The sequence below is a fragment of the Quercus robur genome, chromosome 8 (genome assembly GCF_932294415.1).
Source record: "Quercus robur chromosome 8, dhQueRobu3.1, whole genome shotgun sequence".
Lineage (NCBI taxonomy): Eukaryota > Viridiplantae > Streptophyta > Magnoliopsida > Fagales > Fagaceae > Quercus > Quercus robur.
In genome coordinates this window covers 5,219,140-5,241,562 of record NC_065541.1, presented here as the reverse complement: position 1 = coordinate 5,241,562, position 22,423 = coordinate 5,219,140, and the positions used below count along the sequence as shown (strand labels likewise).

Here is a 22,423-nt window from a genome sequence, read left to right as displayed (position 1 = left end):
CCCAACCCAGCCAATAGACAAGTTTACCTTAAATTCCCTTCCATTACAAACAAAACATATCATCATGTGATTTGGACCTCGTTCACCTTCATGAAGAGCTATTGGCAACTCCAATTGGATTTTAAGGAACTTAAAATAAGTGCTACTAAAATAGCCCAACTTACTTATACCTCCACCTTTTCTGCTTCTTAAAAGGTGCACCCTATCATGACCATGCAAATTGTGAATTAGGTGTTACTCTGTCAAAAAAGAACGGTAGTATGTGTCTTCCACATGAAGCAGTAGTGTTGTGCTACTCACCATTATGACAAGAAATAAGGGCTGCTGGAGTCCACACTTTTGAGATTTATTCGGATCCCATTTTTTTTGCTTTTCACTGGTTATGATGATAACCTGGGAAACAACTAATATTACATTCAAAGTCTCATTGAAGCCTGTTATGCCAAAAGTTGAGCTAGACTGCTGGTGCTAACATGGTTATAACTGTCAAGCATATATTCAGGAAGGGTGTTAGTTCTTTTAAATAAAAATAAAAATAATAATAATCCCTGCCATCATCATAAGGATTTATTTTGAGTCCCCGACAATAGAGTGCCAAAGAAATTAACTCAGATCATGTGTTCGTTAAGATGGTTGTATATTTTCTGCCAAAAAGAGAAGTAAAGACCCACAAAAAGAAGGAGGGGGTTGGGGGGAAGCAAAAATTAGGTTCTATAAATTATAAGAAACTAGCTTCTTATATTATGATATGAATATGTAAACAACAATAATCAACCATGCATAATATAATAAACCAGATCCTCTGCAGTCCTTTCAACTTCATTCCTATTAATTAGCATAAGAACAAAGAATCAAGAGAGCTCGGAAATCACGCGTTCACACTTGCTTTCTAAAATCTTCACAGCTTCAGTAAATAGTACCTCAGGAGGTAATGCTCCCGTTGATTCAATGGTAACTGTAAGGCAAGAGAGAACAAATAAACTTTTAAACTGATATCAAATTTTTGTATAAACGATAATGCTTAATGGAAACCATTTTCTTTATAAAAAAATTAAATAAATAACTGACTCTGCAAGAAACTATGAACAATCGAAAGAGAGTTGGAATTCAAACAGCTGGGATTGACATCAGTTTGTGTCTTAACATGATACTGTGTCAATGTGTGTGTGAGAGTATATGTACTGAAATTGAAGAAAATCTAGTGAGCCTTCTTTGAAATTGACCTACATCACTTAAACAAGCAGTTGCAAGCCAATCTTAATTTTTGTTTAAAAGGTAACAAATAGAGGCCTTATAATGCTCAAATTTGTCAAGCACTCCTCTCTAAACAAACAATAATCATTTTTTTGGTAAGTAAACAATAAATTTATTTTTTTTAAATTTTTTTGTGTGAGTGTAGTTTAGGTGTTTAAAATTACTCTCTAACTAATTGAAGAAACTTTTTTTGCTAAAATACAAAAATGACTCTCTAACTTTCTTCAGATTTCATTTCAGTAACTTTGCTTTTGTTCATTTCAGTCCTCCAAGTTTTAGATTTATTCAATTAAGGCCTTTCTGTTAACTTTTGTTAAAATTTTTTGAAAAAAAAATAGAAAATATTTTTCAATCTTTAATTGAATTTTTTTAATTTAAAAAATTTGAAGAAAAATTTATAAAATCGAAAAATTAACCACAACATATAATAAAAGTTGATGGAAAAGCCTTAATTAAATAAACTTAAAAGTTAGAGGACTAAAATGAACAAAAGCAAAGTTAGAAAACTAAAATGAAATCTAAAAAAAAACTTAGAGGGTCGGTTTTGCATTTTACCCAACCTTTTTTTTGTTATGCATTAGAATCAACTTTATGATATGTATTATATGATAAATGGAGGGGATTTAAAGGGGGACACATTCCCCTCAATGCGGGGAGGACATGCAATTGGTTTAGAAACCACTGGCATACTATTTCTTTATCTAGGGACCCACATAGGTTTCACAAGTACCTATACATATATTGTTCAGATCCTTGCAATTCTCAGCAATGCATTGCAGAATTGTCCCATTTAAGAATGTTGTGTACAGGTTCCTTTGACTGAAACATGTATGAATCCCCCCCCCCCCCCAAACCTCTTCTTCCCATAAAGAATTCCATTAGTGCTGTATCTTTTAGACAACTAAAACAAGGAGTAAAACAACATGGCTAGAACATTGTCAAATTAAGCACTAAGAAGGAATCGGGAAGATTTCATTCTCAAGCCCCATGGCCTGCCAAGCATTTTTAGTTGTAGTAACCCTTTATTGAGGCAAAGTTCCAGACCTGGCCATAATTTCAATTGTTCCATCCTGACAACAAGATACCAGCAGTGCCCCATGATTTTGAGGGTTAATCAAACCCAGTGGGCTGTAAACAATAACTTCATTTGAGGTTGGATATTACTTTTCTTTTGCATTCTTTAAATAATCATGGAATGAATAGGTGTTACTATACTAATATCCTCTGAATGTCCTGTCTTTACTAACGCACCCAACCAACAGAATATGAACCGCCCATTACTTTACTTATCAGTCCATATTTACGCAGATGGAGATGCCAATTGACCCAAAAGTCATACGCAAAATGTGTTGCCTAACTCTAATTAATTCACACACACCATATTACTTACATATGAAATGATCCTTAACACGACGTAGTGACACGCGTTTCTCCCATTCTTCCCCTCCTCTGATGCATTCTCTACACAATGTGCAAGCTCGTGGCTGGGCCACAGTTAACCTTTTTCTACCTGCTCAATAGACAAAATATCAATTGCGAAAGTGAGTTCTCCCAAAGAAAAAGGAAAATGTGATCACACATATAGCTTAATGATGAGCTGCATACTATTGGGAAAAAAACCCTTTTAAATTTTAGACAAAATCCATTGTGTGGATAATCTAAAGAAAAGAACACTTCACCATTGGCAATATCTTCAATGTCAAATACTCCAACTGGGCATTTTTCTTTAAGGGTTTCAGCATCCTCATCTTCGATCTCTTCCAATAGTACAACCTGCGCAAAGTAAACTTATAAAACATTTTTCTTCAAAAACATTTGCAGTGTTTAGATCCAGCTCTAAATAATATATCATCTCACCTCAGGAAGCATCCTATACCAAGCAGTGGCCACTGGCGACCACTTTGCATGTGTTTTACCAACACCTTTCACAGCTTGTGCTTCAAGTTCAATTTCCTACAAAAGATAAAGGTGTCTACTCCAATAAAAAACAATTCAAAGAACCATTTTTCAGAAAGGCATTAACGCTATTTTGACTTGAGGTGGCATAAATGGCGCATGTTATCGTGATAAAGAAAGCAGTAATTGATTTAGAATAGTTTAGAAGCCTATTATAGTTGTAAGTAAACATTTAAAACAAGGACTATTTTTTACAAAGGTTATGATCGTGAAAAATAAATTTATGATGCTCACTCCAAACAATTTAAAAAAAAAAAAAAAAAAGTTTAACTCAAATATGATTTTGTGAATTTGTTCATGCCAGCAGTTAGAGAGAAGAAAGTCATCCAGGAGTCAATAGTGCATCCAAGAAAGAAGCTTAGTGCAGTTGCTAGGAAAGTGATAACTTCAAAGAATAAAATTATAAATATCATCCAGATTGACATCCATGTGCCTATCACTAAGAGACTCAATTTCTAGAAGCCATAGGCATATTTTGATTAAGTTCTCAAGAATGTCTATGCCAGAATTGCTCCCTTATATTAGTCCAATTTGCCTAATGCACAGTGTCCTCTACAGTTACTTGGGTCCCATAACCCCCTTTTTTTAATAACTAGGAGGTTACAACCACACCCGTAGATCTTAGCGCCACGACCTAAGCCTTCATCCTATTTGAGCTAGAGTTCATTTGCCCAAATACCTTCTAGCTCTCCCAAAGGTAGGGTTGTAAATGAACCAAGCTAATTTTGGACAACTTGGACTCAATTCAGGAAAAAAGCTTGTTTACGTTAGTTTATTTAACAAATAAGACAAGCTGAAGCCCAACTTTAAGCTTGACTACTGAACAAGCTGAGCTCAAACTTAATGATGTGCATGTGAACAAGTTTGTGTGTATGAGGCTCAATTTAAGTACATATAATATTATATGTTCATGTGTATACATGTATAAATATATACTGATATAGACTTGAAATTAGATTGTGGAAGTTAGTAAATAAGTTTATAATATATCAACTTATTTTATGTAACATATTTTTTTTTATAGGTATGTTTTATGTAATGTAATGTATTGATAATATAAATTGTTTATTCTGTAGTAAAAATTATTTAATTTTTGACAATACAAGGTTAGTGAATCTAATGTTTATAAGTTCATTAATTATTGGCATAGATTTGTGAAGGGATAAAAAAGTTTAGTTGCAGGGTTTATTATATATGGGAAAAAATAAATAAATTAATCAATGTGAACAAATTTGAGCTTGTTCAATAAGAAATGAACAAAATTTGAACACGGAATCTAGTTTGGCGATGAGCTCAAACTTAGCTCTTGTTCAAAATATTATTAAATGAAAAATTCTGAACTTTTAATGTTAAGCTCGGCCCAGTTCATTAAAGCCTTTCCAAAAGGAAGTATATGAATGTATTTTGATAGCGAAAGCAGGGATGCTTTCCTTTTGCTAAAAACTACTGTGATCTCAATATTCAGAGGCTGAGCTCATTTTTATGTGATATGACCCTCCATTGCCCCTCTTAGTTATCCACTCTCTTTTTTTTGATAGGTAAGAGAGTAATATTATTAATAGAAAAAAATGAAAGATACATAGAGTTCACGATAGTGAACAAAGAACAACATAGCAACAAAAAGAAATAAAGGAATCAAAATCCTATTCTAAGAGACAAAAGAAATTCAATAATAGTAGAACAATCTAAAAGACCCCTACATCGAGACCAATCGAAGAGAGTCCACTGGCACAAATCTAACAATTGGGCCATTGATTTCTCGATATCCTCAAAAGAATGCCTATTACGTTCAGTCCAAATAGTCCACATCAAACAAACTGGTACCAAATTCCAAATATCGGAATTATATTTCCCAAGCCAATGGTGCCAACAACAAAGTAAGTCTGCAACCGAACCTAGCATGACCCACTCTCCCTTATGCTAAGGGGCCACTGCCAGCTCATAACTAGTCAAGGCGCACCTTTACCAAATAAGCTACCATCCACAACTATGTTACTCTAAGGATAAAATTTTTTTGGTAATTACTTTATTCAAAAGCATATTATAATCCAATCTAAACCATCAAGCAGGTGATTTTGATTGACTTCCAGTAAGGCTTTTGTCAATGAAATTTATGAGATAACAGTAAATATAATACATAAACTAATGCATATATCACTAAGAAACAAGAAATAACCAAGCTCTACCAGTAATGGCCAAAAACAACCAAAAGGAGAAGGAAAAGAAAAGAAAGAGGGGGAAGAAGGGGGGGGGGGGGGGGGGGGGGAGGGGATCACCTGACCAGGGCCAAGTCTAGCAATATTAATATCATCAAGTGGCTCCTTGAATCCAATTTTATTGTTGGAAAATTCCGGGAGAGAATCTTGGCTGCAAGTAAATGAAGTATACGTTTTCGATTTTGAGGTTGAATTGGAATTTGAATCCTCTGATTCTAAATAAAACTCGCTTCCTTTAGGCAGCCATTTCAAATCCTTGGCTTTTACTGCATTGATCATTGCCATCATCATCAAAAATAACCACCAATTGTCAGATAGAAAGAGAATTAATTAAGATTTGAGAATAAAGCTATAAATTTCAACCATAAAGCACAAGAACTATACCTGTGATACGAGGGGGAACTTTCTTTTCTTCTTTTTTTTTTTTAGATTGGCCCTTTTCTTCTTCTAAGGCCTTTGCACATTGAACATGGAGCTTGAAAACAATGGTATTCCTTTCATTTGGTGCATTGTTTTCTAGGGTTAAAAAGAATAAGAAATGTTCACTCAGTTCCCTAAAAATGCAGGGGAAAACGTGTGATATTGTCTTTTATGTCAAAAATTGAACCAAATCGCATATCTGAATCTAACCTGCATATTCAAAAAGCCTTGGGTCAACGCTGATTGGAATGAGACCCAACCTGTGGGCAAGCACCTCGTCTTGGATTAGTGATGTATTGTTTGCAATAAAAACTTTTTCAATAGCCATAGTTGGAACCTGCATGCATAACATCCAAAGTGAATTCACCATTACCATTAACACTACATTGCCAGCTATAATATGTTTTTTAAATAGTAAGATATACAGACACATGCAGTGGGTTTTGAACCCACATAACAGATACAAAGAAGCAAGAAGCCAAGAATTACCATATATATATGTATGTATGTATGTATGTATGTATGTATGTATGTATGCATATAATAGAATTGCAACCTATGATGTCTGCTCCATGATGATTACTCTTTATCATCAAGTCAAGGAACCAATTGATTTTTTGTGTTGATGGGGTTTGAACCCCAGAAATCATGTTGCAACTGGAAGGATATTTAAGACATGGATCCACAAGGCATGGGAATGGGAATGGGAATGAGTACATGATTGCCACATATGGGGAAGGTGGCACAATGGGGTAGGTTTCAATTTAAAAACAATGACTACCTTGTCTCAGTCCAAACTTCGAGTTCTCTATTACTAATAGAAGACAAACATTATCTTTCTCTTTTTTTAAGTAGAATTGATTTATTAAAAATAAGAACACTTTATGCTCATGATGATGAACACAAAGATCCAAAATATTACAAAGCAAAACTAAGAGAATTGTGAAACTCTAAAACAGAGGTACAATGACTAAAACCCAAGACCACTCAAACAAGGTGCAAATTAAAGAGAATTTCAACTGATCAATGGATCTCTCCATATTCTGAAAAGTGCGAGAGTTTCGCTCCTTCCACACTAGCCACATCAAACAAGATGGCACTAAATTCCAAACTGCCACGGAGTTTCCAGATCAATAACAAGATGCTAGAATGTTAGGCCTCCTTATATAAATATGAGAGAGAGAGAGAGAGAGACGAGGCAAATACTACAATGTTGCAAATCTTTCTGTCATAGATCCCTTCAAGTGGCATTAAAAGTGCTTATAAAATATTTAAGAAGCAACCTTTTTTAAAGCCTTTTCCCTTTCTCTCTCATTCTTCTTGAGATCAACTCAGTGGAATGCGTAAACAGATAAATTGTAAAAGGAGTTCTACTAGACACAGGTAAATGTTTAGTGAAACCAGTCTGACTAAAACAGACAAAGAGAAAAATAAATATTGCAACCAATCTTCTTTAAAAACATAGAACTACAACTATAGTGCTAATCAATGCAAAGAAGTATTAACAATTCATAGAGTATGATGCATATAATCATGCATATTTGAGTGTTCTAGAATGCCAATATGATAGAATCATGGAATAACATCACACCTCAGCAATCAGGATTCTCCGAAATGCATTTGCAATTGCTGGATCAATACCAATCATATCAAACTCCATGTCCATGCCATCATCTGAGAATCGAATCACTTCAACTCTAAAGTTGTTGCGGAATTGGTCCAACCGGAAGCTATTATCGAGTCCTACAGATGCAAAAGCACCAGAGTATTGTATAGAGTCTGTCTGCACACACCAAGATTACAGAGTGTAAGAAACTAAGCAAAAAGACAGACAGAGGGAGAGAGAGCAACAATAAAACCCACCAAATCCAAAACCTCGGTTATAGTTACAAACAAAAACTAGAAAAATGGAAAGGGATAAAATTCCCAGTTTGCTGTTTACAACACTTGTTTCAAAGAAGAAACGCAAGTAAGCTTATAGTTGAATTAGGCTGGCAGAGGAAAATTTTTTGTTTTTTCAATTCAAATTTTGGGAGAAAAAAAAAAAAAAAATTCAATCCAAAGTTTCATTTTACTTAAATAACTAGGCCTATAGTTGAATTACAATGGGCCGAGGAATAAAGTCACGTTCTTTCACTTCCAAGCAATTTCAAAAACATGAATTTTTTATACATATTATTACAAAAAATTAGTACACGGTATTATCATGCTTAGCTAGCTTCAGCTACACATAAGTATATACAGTTGAACTATGCTGGGGAAAGGGATTAATTAATGTTCCTTCACTCCCATATAATCTTTTAAAAAAATGAAACTTCAATTCAAATTATTACAAAAAAATTAGTACACACTGTCTTAGCTGCGACTGCATATAAAAGTACATGTCGCAACACATTCCTTTACTAAGCACACATACACATTCACATAAGCATGTACTGTTATAGGAAATTAAACAAGAGCACCAAAGAATACCCTTATAGTGAAATTTATGGGTATGCCAAATTTCACACTAAAAAATGGAAACCCAACAACAAAAACAAGAAAAATAGGCAAAGACAAATAATGGGTATTGATGAAAATTGAAAATTTAAGAATGAAGTAAATAGAATGATTAAAAAAAGGGGGGTTTTGAAGTGTGGGAAATACATGGGTGGGAGCATCAATGTTGGCGAAGACACGGGTTCTTTGCAGCTCAACGTGAGGTGGGAGATTCCTAGGCACATCAGGAAGACTCATAATGTAGTCTATTCCACCACCTTTTGATTTTTGTTTTTGTTCTTCAGACCCAGACTCTGACTCTGACATGGATTCTGCTTCAGTTTCTTCTGTTTCTGTTTCTGACATCCTTTGGTCTTTCTTGGCCATGTTTTGATGGAGGAGTTCTCTCTCTCTCTCTCTGTGTCTTCGTGCTTCTGTGTGTGCTTTGTTTTTGTTGTTATTACAGTTGTGAGTTTGAGAGAGAGAGAGCAGTTTAGGGTTTTAGGGTTTAACAAAGGAAGAGAGGTGACGTGTGGTCACTGATTGGGAAGCTCTGGTCTTGGATTGGAATTTGGGACAAATCCCAAACTCTTTGTTTTGTTTTTTTATTTTTTTTATTTTTCCACTCAAATTCTCTATTTTTTTTTAATATGAAAATTGTCCATGTTTTAATATTAGTCTAAAAAAAAAAAAAAATTCAGTGCGATACACAGGTGATGAAAAATTATATGTAAATTAAAAATATATTATTAATTAACTATCTTAAGTCTTAACCTAAAATTTTGATAGAGTTCTACCTAAAATAAATTAATTATTTTAATGAAGAACTAAGAATACAGGTAGTGTTTAAGTTATGTTAAAACATAAAACTATGAGTTTTGATTTATAACCAAAATAACTATAAAAAAAATTAACATTTATTTTTAATTACTTTTTAAAATTTTGGTAATTATAATTTTAGTTGAAATATATGAATTTGATTTCATTGGATTAGAAAAATAAATAGAAACTGCAGCTTTTAATCCAATTGTTCAAAAAGACAAAAATACGCCATAATTAAAAAAAATACACACACACACACTAATTAAAGAACTTTTAACTTTAATATGATGACCAATTTGACTTGATGTTTCTAGATCTTCACACATTTTTTATTTTGTAGTTCAAAATCAACGCAATTCACTTTTATTTATTTTTTTTATACTCCATTAGACTGAAGGCTGGATTAACATTTTATTATTTTATTTTATTTCTTATTTGCCCCAAAAAAAAAAATCAATTTCCTTCATATCAACCAAAAACAAATAATAGTTAATATCTGCCGCTAATCCCATAAGTCGTGTATTAAAGACAAAATAAAAAATATGAGTAATTACCCATAGTTCACAAGAACTATTCAAAACATTTAATAGATTTTATAAATTAACTTAAAGCAATAAAATTAGAAATTAAATAGGTTATCCACTTAGCATAATCATGATTTCTAAAACTCAACTTTGATCATGTAATATATGATGTGATCAATTGTGATTAGTATATAACTATAATAAAAATAGAATCTGTTAGAGTGATTGACTTAGGTGAAAATAATGTTACTCAAAATACTCCAGTTATAACATACCATATCAACATTTGTAAAATTGTTTTACCCCTAACAATTCACTTTTATTATAGGATTTTTACAAATATCATTTTCAAACTTTGACCTAATTTGATTTAGACAATTAATTATCTAGTTTTTAACAATTTAAAACAATTTATGATCATTTTTCATTAAAAGAAGAATGGGGACTTCAACACCTATCCCTATTATGATGCCTTAAGAGGGTCCTCTTCTATAAGTTTTCCCTAGAATAGTATTTGGGCTGTGAAGGCCACTTAGAGGGTTTCTTTTTTTGTTTGGTCATTGACGTAGGGGAAGATACTCATTGGTAATAATATATGGAGGAGAAGGTTTCTATAGTGGAATGGTATTGCATGTGCCGATGTAGTGAGGAGAAAATGGATCATCTTTTGATTCATTATGGGAAGACCCATCAGTTGTGTATCTTTGTTTTGAGGTTGTTTGGGGTTTATTAGGTTTTACTAGAGCAAGTGATTGACCTTTTATTTGAATGGAGAAATCGGTTGGAGAAGCATTTATCAGATATTTTGAATATAACTCCATTATGTTTGATGTGGATTATTTGGCAGAAGTGTAACAGTTGAACATTTTTGGATTTGACAAGTTTGAAGGACCAACTTCTAGCCTCTTTTGTAGGCACTTTAGTTGATTAGGTTTGAGCTTGGGGATTCACATAAGGTGATTCTATCCCGATGTTCATAGACTCTCCTTCTTCATGTATATAAATTTTTTTTTTTGTTCTTTTTGTAAATATTTTGACTACTTTATACCTTTTTGCATGTAGTAATTTGAATAAATTTATTAATACTTAAAAAAAAAAAAAAAAAACCTTAAATCAGATTTAACCACGTAATGTGCATATGATAATATCGACATTTCAAAATTTTTGAGGATACAATAGAAATCATGTGCACATTATGTGTTAATTTTGAACGAAAAATATAAATAAATTTCAATTTTCACAAACATAATGTCAAGGGGTTAAGTGCTGAAATTAAAAGTTCAAGTTCCAATTTGATTTGAGTTATTGTCAAGTTCAAGAGTAATATATATATATATATATATATATATATTTTTTTTTTTTTTCTTAAAAAAAAAACACTATTATTGGAATGTACAAATATTCTTTCTGTTCCCTTGGGGTTCAAAAGGGAAGAGTATTATACTTATTGGTTAATTGGTTGAAGTACAGTGTGGGTAAACTTAAACATGACATCTCATGGTAGACTTGTGCAGTCATGAGAAAGTGAAGTTTAGGAATATACATGGATATTGTCTAGGAAAGAATTTTAGGAAAATGTACTCATTGTTTATGGTCTAGTGATACCTACCCATTTTTATGAAATTCAGGTTTGGGGGTTGAATACTTGAATCCATTTTCTTACTAATACTTCAGGGGGAAAAAGTAAAAACTCTGATGATGCCAAAGCATAAAAGAGCATGCTGTCTTCTTTTTTATTTATTTTATTTATTTATTTATGGATATTGTGTTTTACACCTCCAATCATTTATGATTTATGTATGTGATGCTTGGTAAATTCTGAATTGAACTTATAATGTAAAACGATGTACATATTTGTTAAATTCTGAATTGAAGTTATGGATATTGTGTTTTACACCTCACAAAGTTCCATATTTGTTATCTCGTCAAAGAAAAAAAAAAGTTACATATTTGTTACATTTTATATATATATTTTAAATCTTATCTATATATAGCACTTGACTAGATTTTATTTTATTTATTATTGTATGAATAGAATAGGTTTGTGAAGATTTGATTATCAAAAAAAAAAAAAAAAAAAAAGTTTATGAAGATTTGTGAGAACTTCTTTGTGCTAATCCAAGACATTTTTCAGCCTTAGGCGATAGCCTAGCCCAAATATTTAACCAACATTTAAAAGAAAATTATAAATTCATTTAAAAAAAAATAAGTTTAGAATATATATATATATATATATATATATATAAATATGATATCTACTCTATGATTATTGAATCTTAATTCAGCTAGTGTGCGGGGGACTTGATTAGTTGATTGGAATCATTGGATTGATAAATTCAATGCATTGAATCTATTTTACTTGTTTTTGGTAAAGAAGCTCTTGGCAAATAGTTGCTTGCCATATTAGATCATTTCCGGTCCTTTTTCAGGTTCTTTCTATCCCTTACAACACAAGAATAGGTTACTTTTTCGGGGACCATTGTATGATTGGAATAAGTTTGTTAAATTTGTGAGGAGTGAAATTCTTTGTACTTTTTCAGACAGTTTTTACTCTTTTTAAGACTTAGTGATATCTAGGCAAACATCGGATCAATATGTGAATCCTGGCTCACTTGGTATCTGAGTCCAGGTTGGATTAGCAGAAACAAAAAACATAGCATTCTGATCAACAATTAACCAATGGCAGATTATAGATGTCATGTTACCACAAAGTTCTAGTGGAAAACATTTAATGCAAGTAAAACACAGAAAGGAAATGCCTCCACAAAAACATACTAATAATATTAGTAAATATCAGAATTGATTCTTTGACAAACAAAAGAGAAACAAAACTTCTTGGACTTGTACCGCCCAAGAAATGTGAGCAATTTCAAGTCCACCCCTCCACTGATGTTTACATAGTCAAAATTTTGATATTGTATATAAAGCTGGAGATACCAGCACAAAAAGGCTGAAGTACATGGCCCAGAACCATTCCTTCATTCTGCTGTGATCACATTGCAAACCCCAGCCTGCTTCATTGGTGAAGACTCCCACTATGAATTAAGTATTGCAGGTGATTGTTCCAAAAGCTATTAGTAATTTACTGACCATGATTCATGTGTTGCCATTGGTCACACTCTCCACTCTCGACTCCTCTTCCTGACAACCTTTTGTTCCCTCAATGCTCTTCTCTTCTCTTCCCTGCAGGTATTGGAAATGAATTAAAATTCTGTTCTATCAAAAATAGGAAAAGGTATCTTATGCATCGAATATATGCATCCTCCCTTCCACTTCCAAGGGAGGATGCATTTATCCGTTGCATGAGATAATTATTACAACAATTAACCCATGTCTCACTGGAAGTGCTGAATAGAACCTTACTGGGTTCATGACTAAGATGAAGTTTTTATGGATGAAAAGATGAAGTTTAAACACAGGCACAGCCTTTACCTTTCTTTTGAGATCACCTCTCTAGATGGGAATTTCCTTTTCTTCCTGTTTTGGGAAGAGTTTTGGGAAGAGGCTGGCGTTTCTTTTTTGCCATTTTTAATAAAACCGTTTTTCAAAACCTTATTTTCTGTTGTAGTGCCATCCATCAATTCCTCATCATTCTCTCCGCTGCCACTCTCATTTATCATTGAACCTTGCTCCACTGTTTCTGTTGGTTCAGAAGTTTCTGGGGCTGGCTTTGAATTGCTCATCTTTTTCAGCTGCAATTTTTTTTTTTTTTTGGGGTAAAAAAGGTATAAGAACGAGAAATCAAAACTATGCACGTTAAGTTACAGAGCACGACAATGTATAAACTATCCAAAAGACAAGGTCTAGACTAATAACTTTGGACAGAGCAACTTTTCAAGGAAAATCATTTTGGCCAAAGTTTTTTGTGGCAATGAGACTTCCTGACCCAGTCTTTAACTACAATGAAGTTGTCCATCATATCCATTCCAAGCCTGGAACTGCAGGCCATTCATGTGCAGACTGTCTATATTCCACAATTCTGTTTTCCCTTTTTCTTTTGGGTGGGGACATTGATATAACTGATAGACTACAACTTCCATAGGAACAATATAAACTACATCTAACTACTTAGAATAAATGGGTAGAATTAAAATTGAGTGGTCAAGGACACTGATAGTCAGTGTTTGTTACATGATGAGAAGCCCTCGTGCATGATAACTTAGAATTTTTTTCTACTTTCAATATGGCTACCAACATAATTGAGAGCATTTTCATTAATACAGAGGAGCTCTGACAAAGGACATCATTTGCAACTTGTCTATACAGTTTAGCAAGCTAATAAGTTGGGAGAAATGGAGTCCCCTTCACAAGGGTAAAATGTTTTCTATTTAAGAAAAATATCATTATCAAAAATAAATACCTACCTTTGCCACAAAAAAACCATCCATATTGTGAACGTGAGGATAGAAGCGCCTTGTCTTTTCCAAGGATGGGTGAAAGCGTTGTTCCCTAAACCGGATAAACCTGGTGGATGGGAAAGCATAATTAATTGACAGACTACAAGGTATGACAACAGGTGTGGTGCACAAGAGTGAGAAAATATCATTACCCTGGACGCCCAAAGTCAAGCCCACAAGATACCAGTTTAACATTCCTCTTCTTGAGTGCATAGTCTATAACTGCTTCATTCTGCAAGAGATGTAACTTTAGGATGGGAAAGAGGGGAAAGGGGGAGGGGGCAAGGATAAGCTGAAAAGGAAATAACAATGGTGTTCTTAAGAGACAAACCTCAGCAACCATTATGGAGCAGGTGGAGTAAACAAGGTAACCCCCAGATTTCGAATTGGCATCAACCATGTCAATTGCGGCAAGTATCAGTTGCTACAGAAAAAAAGAACACAGCTCAAAAGAGCTCCACATGCTAAAACATCTGAAATGATCAGCTTAACAAAGAAAGGAAAGATAGAATGATCTGCCATTCTCTGACTTATTCAAAAAAGGAAAAAAAAAAAGATCTGCCATTCTCTAAGCAAGTAAAATATGTTACATAGCAATGATTTTCTAGTGCATTTCAGTTCCAAACAATTAGGGATAGAGGAGCACTGACTAGTATTAAATTTTGATATTTTGGCTTTAAATTAACACTAGTAATTAGAGCAAACCATAACTGCACTGCGCTTTCTACTCCTTTTTTCCTTTCTTTTTTTGATAAGTGTGCTTCTACCCCTTCTATCTTATTAGTTAAAGAAGTAATAAACAAGAACTCCTAAGATAAATTTTAGAGGCTTAAGAACACACAAAGTCCAAATCTACCTTCTGCAAATGGGCACATTTCTGTATTTCATCAAGGCTTTTAGTGTTTTTAACAGACTCATCTTTAGATATAACCTGTAAAATAAGAAGAGATCATTTAGTTTTACTGAATATTATATGAAAAAAGAAGCTCACCAAAGAGAGTAAACAGTTGAAGATCACCCCAATTGCTTACCCCAGTCCCACTGCAAGGGGCATCCAACAATACTCTATCAGCAGAGTTACGAAAAACCTTGGGGAGCTGAAGCAGGAGAATGAAAAACAATACATGAGATGAATGAGCACCCTTAGGACTTACCACAACACTCCAAATGGCTGTTCTAAGCAATCAACCAACTCTCTCTAAAATATGCTTAACATTAGACATAATTAGCATGTTTTATCATCATATATAACAGATTATGTGGCTCAATTAGATTGAGAACTACTTTGCAACAAACATAAAAAAATATTTTCCTAATCAACAAAGAGCCATTTTGCAAGCTAAACAAGAATGCAGGCTCAATAAAATCAGTCATCAAATATTAACACTTTCTATAGTTTATAAAAGAGCTTCAAAGAAGCTAACCTCCCTCCCATCATAGTTGCAAACTACAGTGTTCGTCACTCCCATACGATGCAGATTTGCAGTGAGTGACTTAAGCCTTGGTGCCTTCATCTCGTTTGCAAAAATGATTCCTGGTGAAAAGGGCATCAGAACACCAGAAAATAAAGGAATAGAAATATGGAACTTCTAAACAGTACTCAGCAAATAAGAAAAGTATTGATCACAGCAGCACATGTTTTTTTATAAGTACACAGAAGCACATGTATATCTTAATGATGAGGCATCATACATCTTTTCCTTTTGAGCAATATAAACATTCGATTCTTTGATGATTAAGGTACTATGATTCAATAATCTAAATTAACCAATAATTTCTCAAGGAATCAATTTGTCACATGTTGATAATAAATGTTTCTATTACTTAATAATTAACCAAAAAAATTATGCGTATTAATTATCATAAGTAATAATAATTGACTTTTGGATGATATGAATTTTTTTTTTTTGATAAGTAAGAAGAGAATATTATTAATAAAAGAATAGCAAGAAAAGCACACAAAGTTCACGGTAGTGAACAAAGGAAGAAAGAAACATAAAGACAGAAGCAGCCCCTAATCTATACTAATAGATGCAAGAAAATCCAAAAGGGTAGAACAATCCGAATAGCCCCAACAAGAAGACCAATCGAAGAGGGTCCGCTGGCAATACTCTAATAACCGAACCACTGTTTTCTCCTCATCCTCAAAAGATCGTCGATTTCGTTCAGTCCAAATAGTCCACATTAAACATCCTGGAACCAAATCCCAAATATCTAAGCTATGCTTCCCAAGCCAATGATACCAGCAAAATAATAAGTCCACAACTGAACCTGGCATGACCCATTCCATCCCAAACAACCGAAGTATATACATCCATAAAGAATGAGCTATCGAACAAAAAAGTAACAGGTGATCCACAAATTCCGCATTACAACAGCACAAACAACAACGATTCGCCAAAGGGCGACCATGAAGCATAAGGTTATCCAAAGTTAGAATCTAACCATGGGCTGCTATCCACATACAAAAAGCCACCCTTTTAGGAACCTTAACTTTCCAAATTCCTTTCCAAGGGAAAGTGGAAGGAGCTGCATTTCGAATCTTATGATAAAAGGACCGAGTATCAAACTTCTCACTGCCATTAACATCCCAACAAAGTTTGTCACACCCTGTGAAAACTTAAACTCCACACCCTGTCATTATCACCCACAGGAGGGCTTAACACCTCAGAAATACAAGCCTCCATATTAGCTGAACACAAAAATAATTGAGGATAAAGAATTTTGAAAGGAACATCACCAGTCCACTTATCATGCCAAAAAAGAATACGAGAACCATCCCCCACCACAAAAGAGAAATGCTTAGCGAAAGTTTCCCACCCTTCACTAATACTCCGCCATAACCCACAACCATGAGCCCTACTACAAACTCTAGTGCACCAATCGCCTTTTCTTTCCCCATATTTCATGGCAATGACCCTTCGCCATAGATGCGGGGTTTCATGGCCATACCTCCAAAGCCATTTCCCTAATAAGGCCTAATTAAAAGGCACCAACTTCCGAATTCCTAAACCACCCAACTCACGTGGTAAGCAAACCTTTTCCTAAGCCACCAAAGAATATTTGAAACACTCAACTAATGAACCACACAAAAAGTTCCTTTTAGATAATTCATTGCATGCTTTCTTAGCTTTTGGCCTTTCCTTTGTCTACATGCTATGCACTAGGGTTGCACCCCTTTTTGTGCTTTTTAATAAAATTGTTACTTTTGAAAAAAAAAGTTGGATTTTCTAAACAAGACCAACAAAAAGGACACCCGTCAGGGTGAGGCCTACTAGTTGGGGGCTTGGGTTGAGCTGAAGACCCAGACATCCTGGGTTTGATCCCCACTAAAAGTTTCTCTAAATTATCTGATACACAGTTCTAGTGGGTGAGGTCGTGTATCCGTGGTTTACTTCCCAATGGTGGATCCTAAGGGCCCAACCTTGGTGAGGTTCAATGCCATAAAAAAAAGACGGGGAGTACTAAAAATTCCACCCTATGACTTTCTTGTTTACTTGTGCAAGTTACCATGGAAATTGAGGCATGAATAAGAACAAAGATCAGTCACTTCTAGTATAGAAGGATATAAGAAATTTTTTATGACTAACATCATATACACTGTATTATATTTCTCTTTCAGAACAGGTAAGTGACACTTGAAAAGTGTCTTAACAGAAATCTGTTTAACAAGATAAGTTGCTTCATGCATAATATAAATGGAATCAGGATGAAGATAATTCAGTTACAACTTTTTGAGAGGCTTTACCATGCTGGGATTACTTCTAAATCTGGTGTACACATGACTATAATAAATAAGGAGAAACAGCTGAAATTGAAACATAAATGTATGCACAACAACATCTGAATCAATTAAATTATGTAGATATCACCACATACCACTATTTTTCATAAGAGCAGCAATGTAAGTTGTTTTGCCACCAGGTGCAGCCCTGCAACAGGAACAAACTGTTATACAAAGAGACAATATACTGTTTGTAATTGCAAGAGTTGTATAACGTTATGGGCATTATCTCTTTTTTTTAATAAGTCAGCCAGCTTTATTGATTTGAATAGAAATTATGGGCATTATCCTTTCATTTCATAATAAACTTAATCCCTCCTTGATATACAACCAATCTGGCAATGCAGCAAATCACATTTCTACCAAAAGGATAACATTATATAATGCATGTTCAATAAATTTATATTCTTAAATACAAACTCTTTGTGTCTGTGTGTGAGAGAGAGAGAGCAAGTTGTAAGGGTGCTGAGATTATATCTCCCACATTTCCATCAGAATTTCTACTTCATTGTTATTTTTATTAAGGCTTGAGCAAAGTAAATAGTTTTTTTTTTGATAAGTAATAAGATATATTGATAAAAAAGGAACACCCTAGTGCACTGGAAGTGAACAAGGGAAAGGAAATCAAATACAAAAAATGCAAGAGGAGCAAAGTAAATAGTTTCAACATAAGCAAAAGATGTTACAATAACCCATATGCATATGTTCCACTCTGTTTTCCTGAGATAATGTCAAAAGTGCAGCTACACTATTACAGAGTTGCAATACAAGAACTTTTCAGTGGAGCTACAAGTTGCCCAAGGCATTTGCAAAAATATGAGAACACAGTTTCACATGGCTAGACTATAAGTCAAGATACCACATACTTTGTGGGAAGATCAATGCAAAATAATAGCTAACAATCTGCAAGTGACACTTACGCTACATCTACGATCCGTTCTTTCTCTTGAGGAGCAAGAGCCATGACAGGTAAAAAGGAGCTTGCACTTTGGAGCTGTGAACAACCAAAATGTGAGCCCTCAGTATACCACATAAAATATGCAGAATGCAAACTAAATAAGCCACCTACCATGTAGAAACCAGCCATATATTCAGGAGTTGCACCAATGGGCACTTGCGAATCATATACAACCAGTCCAACCTGCAATGGTAATATGAGTATGTCTTGTATTGTTGAGTATAAAACAAAATTGAGTGAGAATGGAAGAACTTTTCCAAAGGCACTCCTTACTTTTGACCACTTGCTTAAGGGATCCAGGTTTACTCCTCTGTTTATCAGAATATCTGCCAAATCTCGCCTCCGTGTCTAAATACAGACAAAAAAATATTTTAATAGGATGTAAGATATTGAGTAGAAAAATGTAAAACAAGATCTAGTAGTGTACAACTGTTATGTCACCTTCAAAGTGTTAGTTCGCAGACAAATGGGCCGTGGCTTCTCAAACGCTTCAATAAGTTCCAGAAGTTCAACAACTGGGAACATCTATAAAGGAAAACAAAAAATGTTATAAAGAAGTCCCCAGAGACACCCCAAAGGTCTTTTCCCCCTTTTATAGGGGGTGAGAGGAAACATAATACAGTGAATATATGAGAGAGAGTGATCATCCACCTCCACTAAGGCCCCAATTAGAAAGTCATTGTAGCCATAGTATGAACTTAAATCTTTCTTAAGCTGCTCGACGTAATCCTTCCTTGCTGTCCCCTCTTGCCTCAAAGCCTTAAAATTTGAAAGTACTCGAATGACTAAAGATAAAAAAAAGTAATGTTATATTTGAAGATTAACAGAGCAGGTGGAATTTGAAGTTAGTAAAAGAATTATTAAAAAAAAAAAAGGGAATATTACTTACTCTCTCTTATCCTTCTTTGGAGATTTGAAAGATCAGGGGGCTGATGTGCCTCCTCTTCAAGTTCCTAAGTTATTTGAAGAAATGAGAAATCAGCATCATAATAGAATACTTCAACTGAGCAAGACAGATTTTATTGAACTTCAGAAACCGAATAACTAAACGACAAATAAACCTCCTTAGTAGGCAGTCTGAATTCGTCAGATTCCTCTTTAATGTTGAGCTGCATTTCCTCATCAGCTTCTTCTTCTTCCCTCGCCTTTTCTGCATCAATAGCTCTTGACTTCTTTTCAATATCAGATTCTTCTGAATCTGAATCTGCATCTGAATCCAAATCTGAGCCCGACCCTTCCTCTGCACCAATATAATAAAATAAAATCCAATAATCAAATAATTAGAATAAAAAAATAAATAGAACACAAACCATAAACATCAAGAAACATGATACCTTCGTCATCACTTCCTTGGAGGAAATCATTAGCTAATGGATCATCCCCATCGGAAAAAATGTCCGAACCAGAACCAAAATCTTGCTCATCTCCATCAAACCCCTCATGTTCCAATAATTCTTCTTCACTCATACTATCAGAATGGTCTGAAAGGTCATCTTCCTTTGCAATTGCATCTTTCACAACAAAAATCTCATTCTTCTGTTTCTTTTTAGGTTGAGATTTTTGTGACTTAGCACCACCCTTTTTCTTACTTGCACGTTCCAATACTTCTTCATTCAGACTATCAGAATGGTCTGAAAGGTCATCTTCCTTTGCAATTGCGTCTTTAACAACAAAAAGCTCATTCTTCTGTTTCTTTTTAGGTGCAGATTTTTGTGACTTAGCACCACCCTTTTTCTTACTTGCACCCATTACAGCTGTAAAAACAAAGAAGCATAAGTTGAAAATAGAGTTGAAAACGTAAAGATCAATGAAAAATATTAAAACAATGACTTTCCAACAACCTATCAACCAGTTTTATACAAATCATAATACTGCCAACTGAATTAATATAAACAGGTTCAGAATAAGCCAAGGCAAGACAGATAATCCAGTTATTCATGTTCAGCCTCCACTCAAGCTTGGCTTGAGCAAATATATATATATTTCCTTAAAAGATACAGTATTAAACACACCAATGGGTTTCTTTTATGTGTAGGCAGAATTCAATCCTACTTGAGCTACCTAGAACCCAGTTAGCTTGAGCAAAAAATTTTATGCTCAAGCTAAGCGGATTTCTCTTTCTATGACTAACAAATTCGAAAAACATCATAACTAGTATCATCTCAAGAGCACATGCAGACACACACACACACACACACACATGCACACACAAGCTCGAGCAAAATTTGTTAAGCACAAGCTAAATGAATTTTCCACTCTATGACTAACAAATTCACAAAAACCTCATAACTAACACCATATCACCCCCCCCCCCCCCCCCCCCCCCCCCCCAACACACACACAAAAGCTTGAGCAACAATTGACAAGTCACGCTAATGGGTTTCTCTTTCTATCATCAACAAAAAAGACCCTCATAACTAAACATAACACTACCATGTAAAGCACATGGGTAGCACATACATAAACTCATACAAAATTTGTTAAGGTAAATGCTAAATGCTAAATGGGTTTCTCTAGTTATAATTAAAAAAATTCAAAAGAACTCAATAAACCAATTCTATTTCATGATTATAATGCTTATTTCATGATTATCATCATGAACAAAAAATCAACAAAAACACACACATAGAGTAGAAGTAGAACCCCACATAAGCAGAAACTGTGAATACAAGCTGATATGATAGAAAAAGACGCTACCTTGATGGATTTTAAGAACAAAGGAATTCCGGCGGCAAAGAGAGAATTAGGGTTTAGGGTTTTTGTAGGTTTCGTTTTCTCTCTCTCTTTCTTTGTCTATACGACTGATTTGGGGAAGTGATATTGAAGGTTTTATTTGACCCGAACCCGCATGTGTATGGGTTTGAGTTTTTAGCATGGCCTACTAAAACTGCAGGTTGGGCTGGCCCATTTTAAAATGAATGTATTTTGATTAGGCTTTGTCTGTTCACTTTTTTTTTTTTTTTTTTTGGGCTCTCGTTTCAAACTTTATCATTTTCTTCTCATTACTATTTTAACTTTTGCTAACAAAATGAATGAAAATTTAATGAAAAAAAAAATTTATATCAAAGAAACTTCAATTATATTTATATATTTTCAATTTTTATATCAACTTTTCTTAAAGTTTTTTATATTATGCAAAAAGAAAATTGCTAGAGCTACAATAAATAAATAAATAAATATATATATATATATATATATATATTTTTTTTACAAATAGCTGATGTGAAAACTATTAAGAATTTGCTACTTCAACAGTTTAAAAAAAGTTTATGGTCATAGCATTACTCTATTTAAAAAAAAACCAAAATATTGTTATATAAATTCCCGATTTATATAAAACAATTAATCAAATGTCAATTTTTTTATAAAAAAAATTTGTGTAGTATATTTTCAGACTTAATTATTTTCTATAAGATATAATTGTCTTATTAAAACAAATTGCAAATTTCACCAATTTCACTTGGGATTTATTAAAATGACACTCGTCCAAAAATTTGTATAAATGACAAGAAATTATATTATATCATCAATTTTTTTTTTTGCGTGTGTGTGTATGTGTGTGTTTACTCAAAAAAAAAAATGATATTTATCTCACATTGGTTGTGTGTGTCTAG

General features: G+C 33.8%; 2 protein-coding genes across 3 annotated transcripts; both read right to left on the bottom strand.

Annotated features, from left to right (window-relative positions):
* Positions 1 to 718: 718 nt before the first annotated feature.
* On the bottom strand, positions 719 to 8,892 carry LOC126694278 (uncharacterized). Its single transcript, XM_050390420.1, has 9 exons — positions 8,493 to 8,892; positions 7,438 to 7,629; positions 6,057 to 6,183; positions 5,811 to 5,942; positions 5,487 to 5,692; positions 3,112 to 3,207; positions 2,934 to 3,027; positions 2,645 to 2,764; positions 719 to 955 (listed from the first exon to the last, which is right to left on the bottom strand). The coding sequence occupies exons 1-9, from the start codon at positions 8,709 to 8,711 to the stop codon at positions 852 to 854; spliced, it is 1,290 nt and encodes a 429-aa protein (XP_050246377.1). The 5' UTR covers positions 8,712 to 8,892; the 3' UTR covers positions 719 to 851.
* A 3,525-nt stretch (positions 8,893 to 12,417) lies between these two features.
* LOC126694277 (26S rRNA (cytosine-C(5))-methyltransferase NOP2B-like) lies at positions 12,418 to 21,653 on the bottom strand. Of its 2 annotated transcripts, XM_050390419.1 has the most exons (18): positions 21,507 to 21,653; positions 20,144 to 20,563; positions 19,871 to 20,049; positions 19,699 to 19,762; positions 19,461 to 19,594; positions 19,251 to 19,334; positions 19,083 to 19,157; positions 18,921 to 18,992; positions 18,772 to 18,845; positions 17,947 to 17,999; positions 15,492 to 15,601; positions 15,099 to 15,164; positions 14,924 to 14,998; positions 14,399 to 14,491; positions 14,220 to 14,299; positions 14,035 to 14,134; positions 13,103 to 13,362; positions 12,418 to 12,853 (listed from the first exon to the last, which is right to left on the bottom strand). In XM_050390419.1, the coding sequence occupies exons 2-18, from the start codon at positions 20,556 to 20,558 to the stop codon at positions 12,784 to 12,786; spliced, it is 2,004 nt and encodes a 667-aa protein (XP_050246376.1). In that variant the 5' UTR covers positions 20,559 to 20,563; positions 21,507 to 21,653; the 3' UTR covers positions 12,418 to 12,783. The 2 variants fall into 2 exon arrangements, with proteins under 2 accessions (XP_050246376.1, XP_050246375.1); XM_050390418.1 differs by having other exon boundaries at positions 14,220 to 14,491.
* Positions 21,654 to 22,423: the final 770 nt, after the last annotated feature.

Coding starts and splice junctions, on each gene's coding strand:
- LOC126694278 (XM_050390420.1), bottom strand. CDS start 8,711: ATGGCCAAGAAAGACCAAAGGATGTCAGAAACAGAAACAGAAGAAACT. Junction 6,184..7,437: donor GGAGAATCCTGATTGCTGAG/GTGTGATGTTAT, acceptor TTATGCATGCAG/GTTCCAACTATGGCTATTGA. Junction 3,208..5,486: donor CTAGACTTGGCCCTGGTCAG/GTGATCCCCTCC, acceptor TATCTTTTGTAG/GAAATTGAACTTGAAGCACA.
- LOC126694277 (XM_050390418.1), bottom strand. CDS start 20,558: ATGGGTGCAAGTAAGAAAAAGGGTGGTGCTAAGTCACAAAAATCTGCA. Junction 19,158..19,250: donor TGCGAACTAACACTTTGAAG/GTGACATAACAG, acceptor GTCTGTATTTAG/ACACGGAGGCGAGATTTGGC. Junction 14,999..15,098: donor CCCCTTGCAGTGGGACTGGG/GTAAGCAATTGG, acceptor CTTATTTTACAG/GTTATATCTAAAGATGAGTC.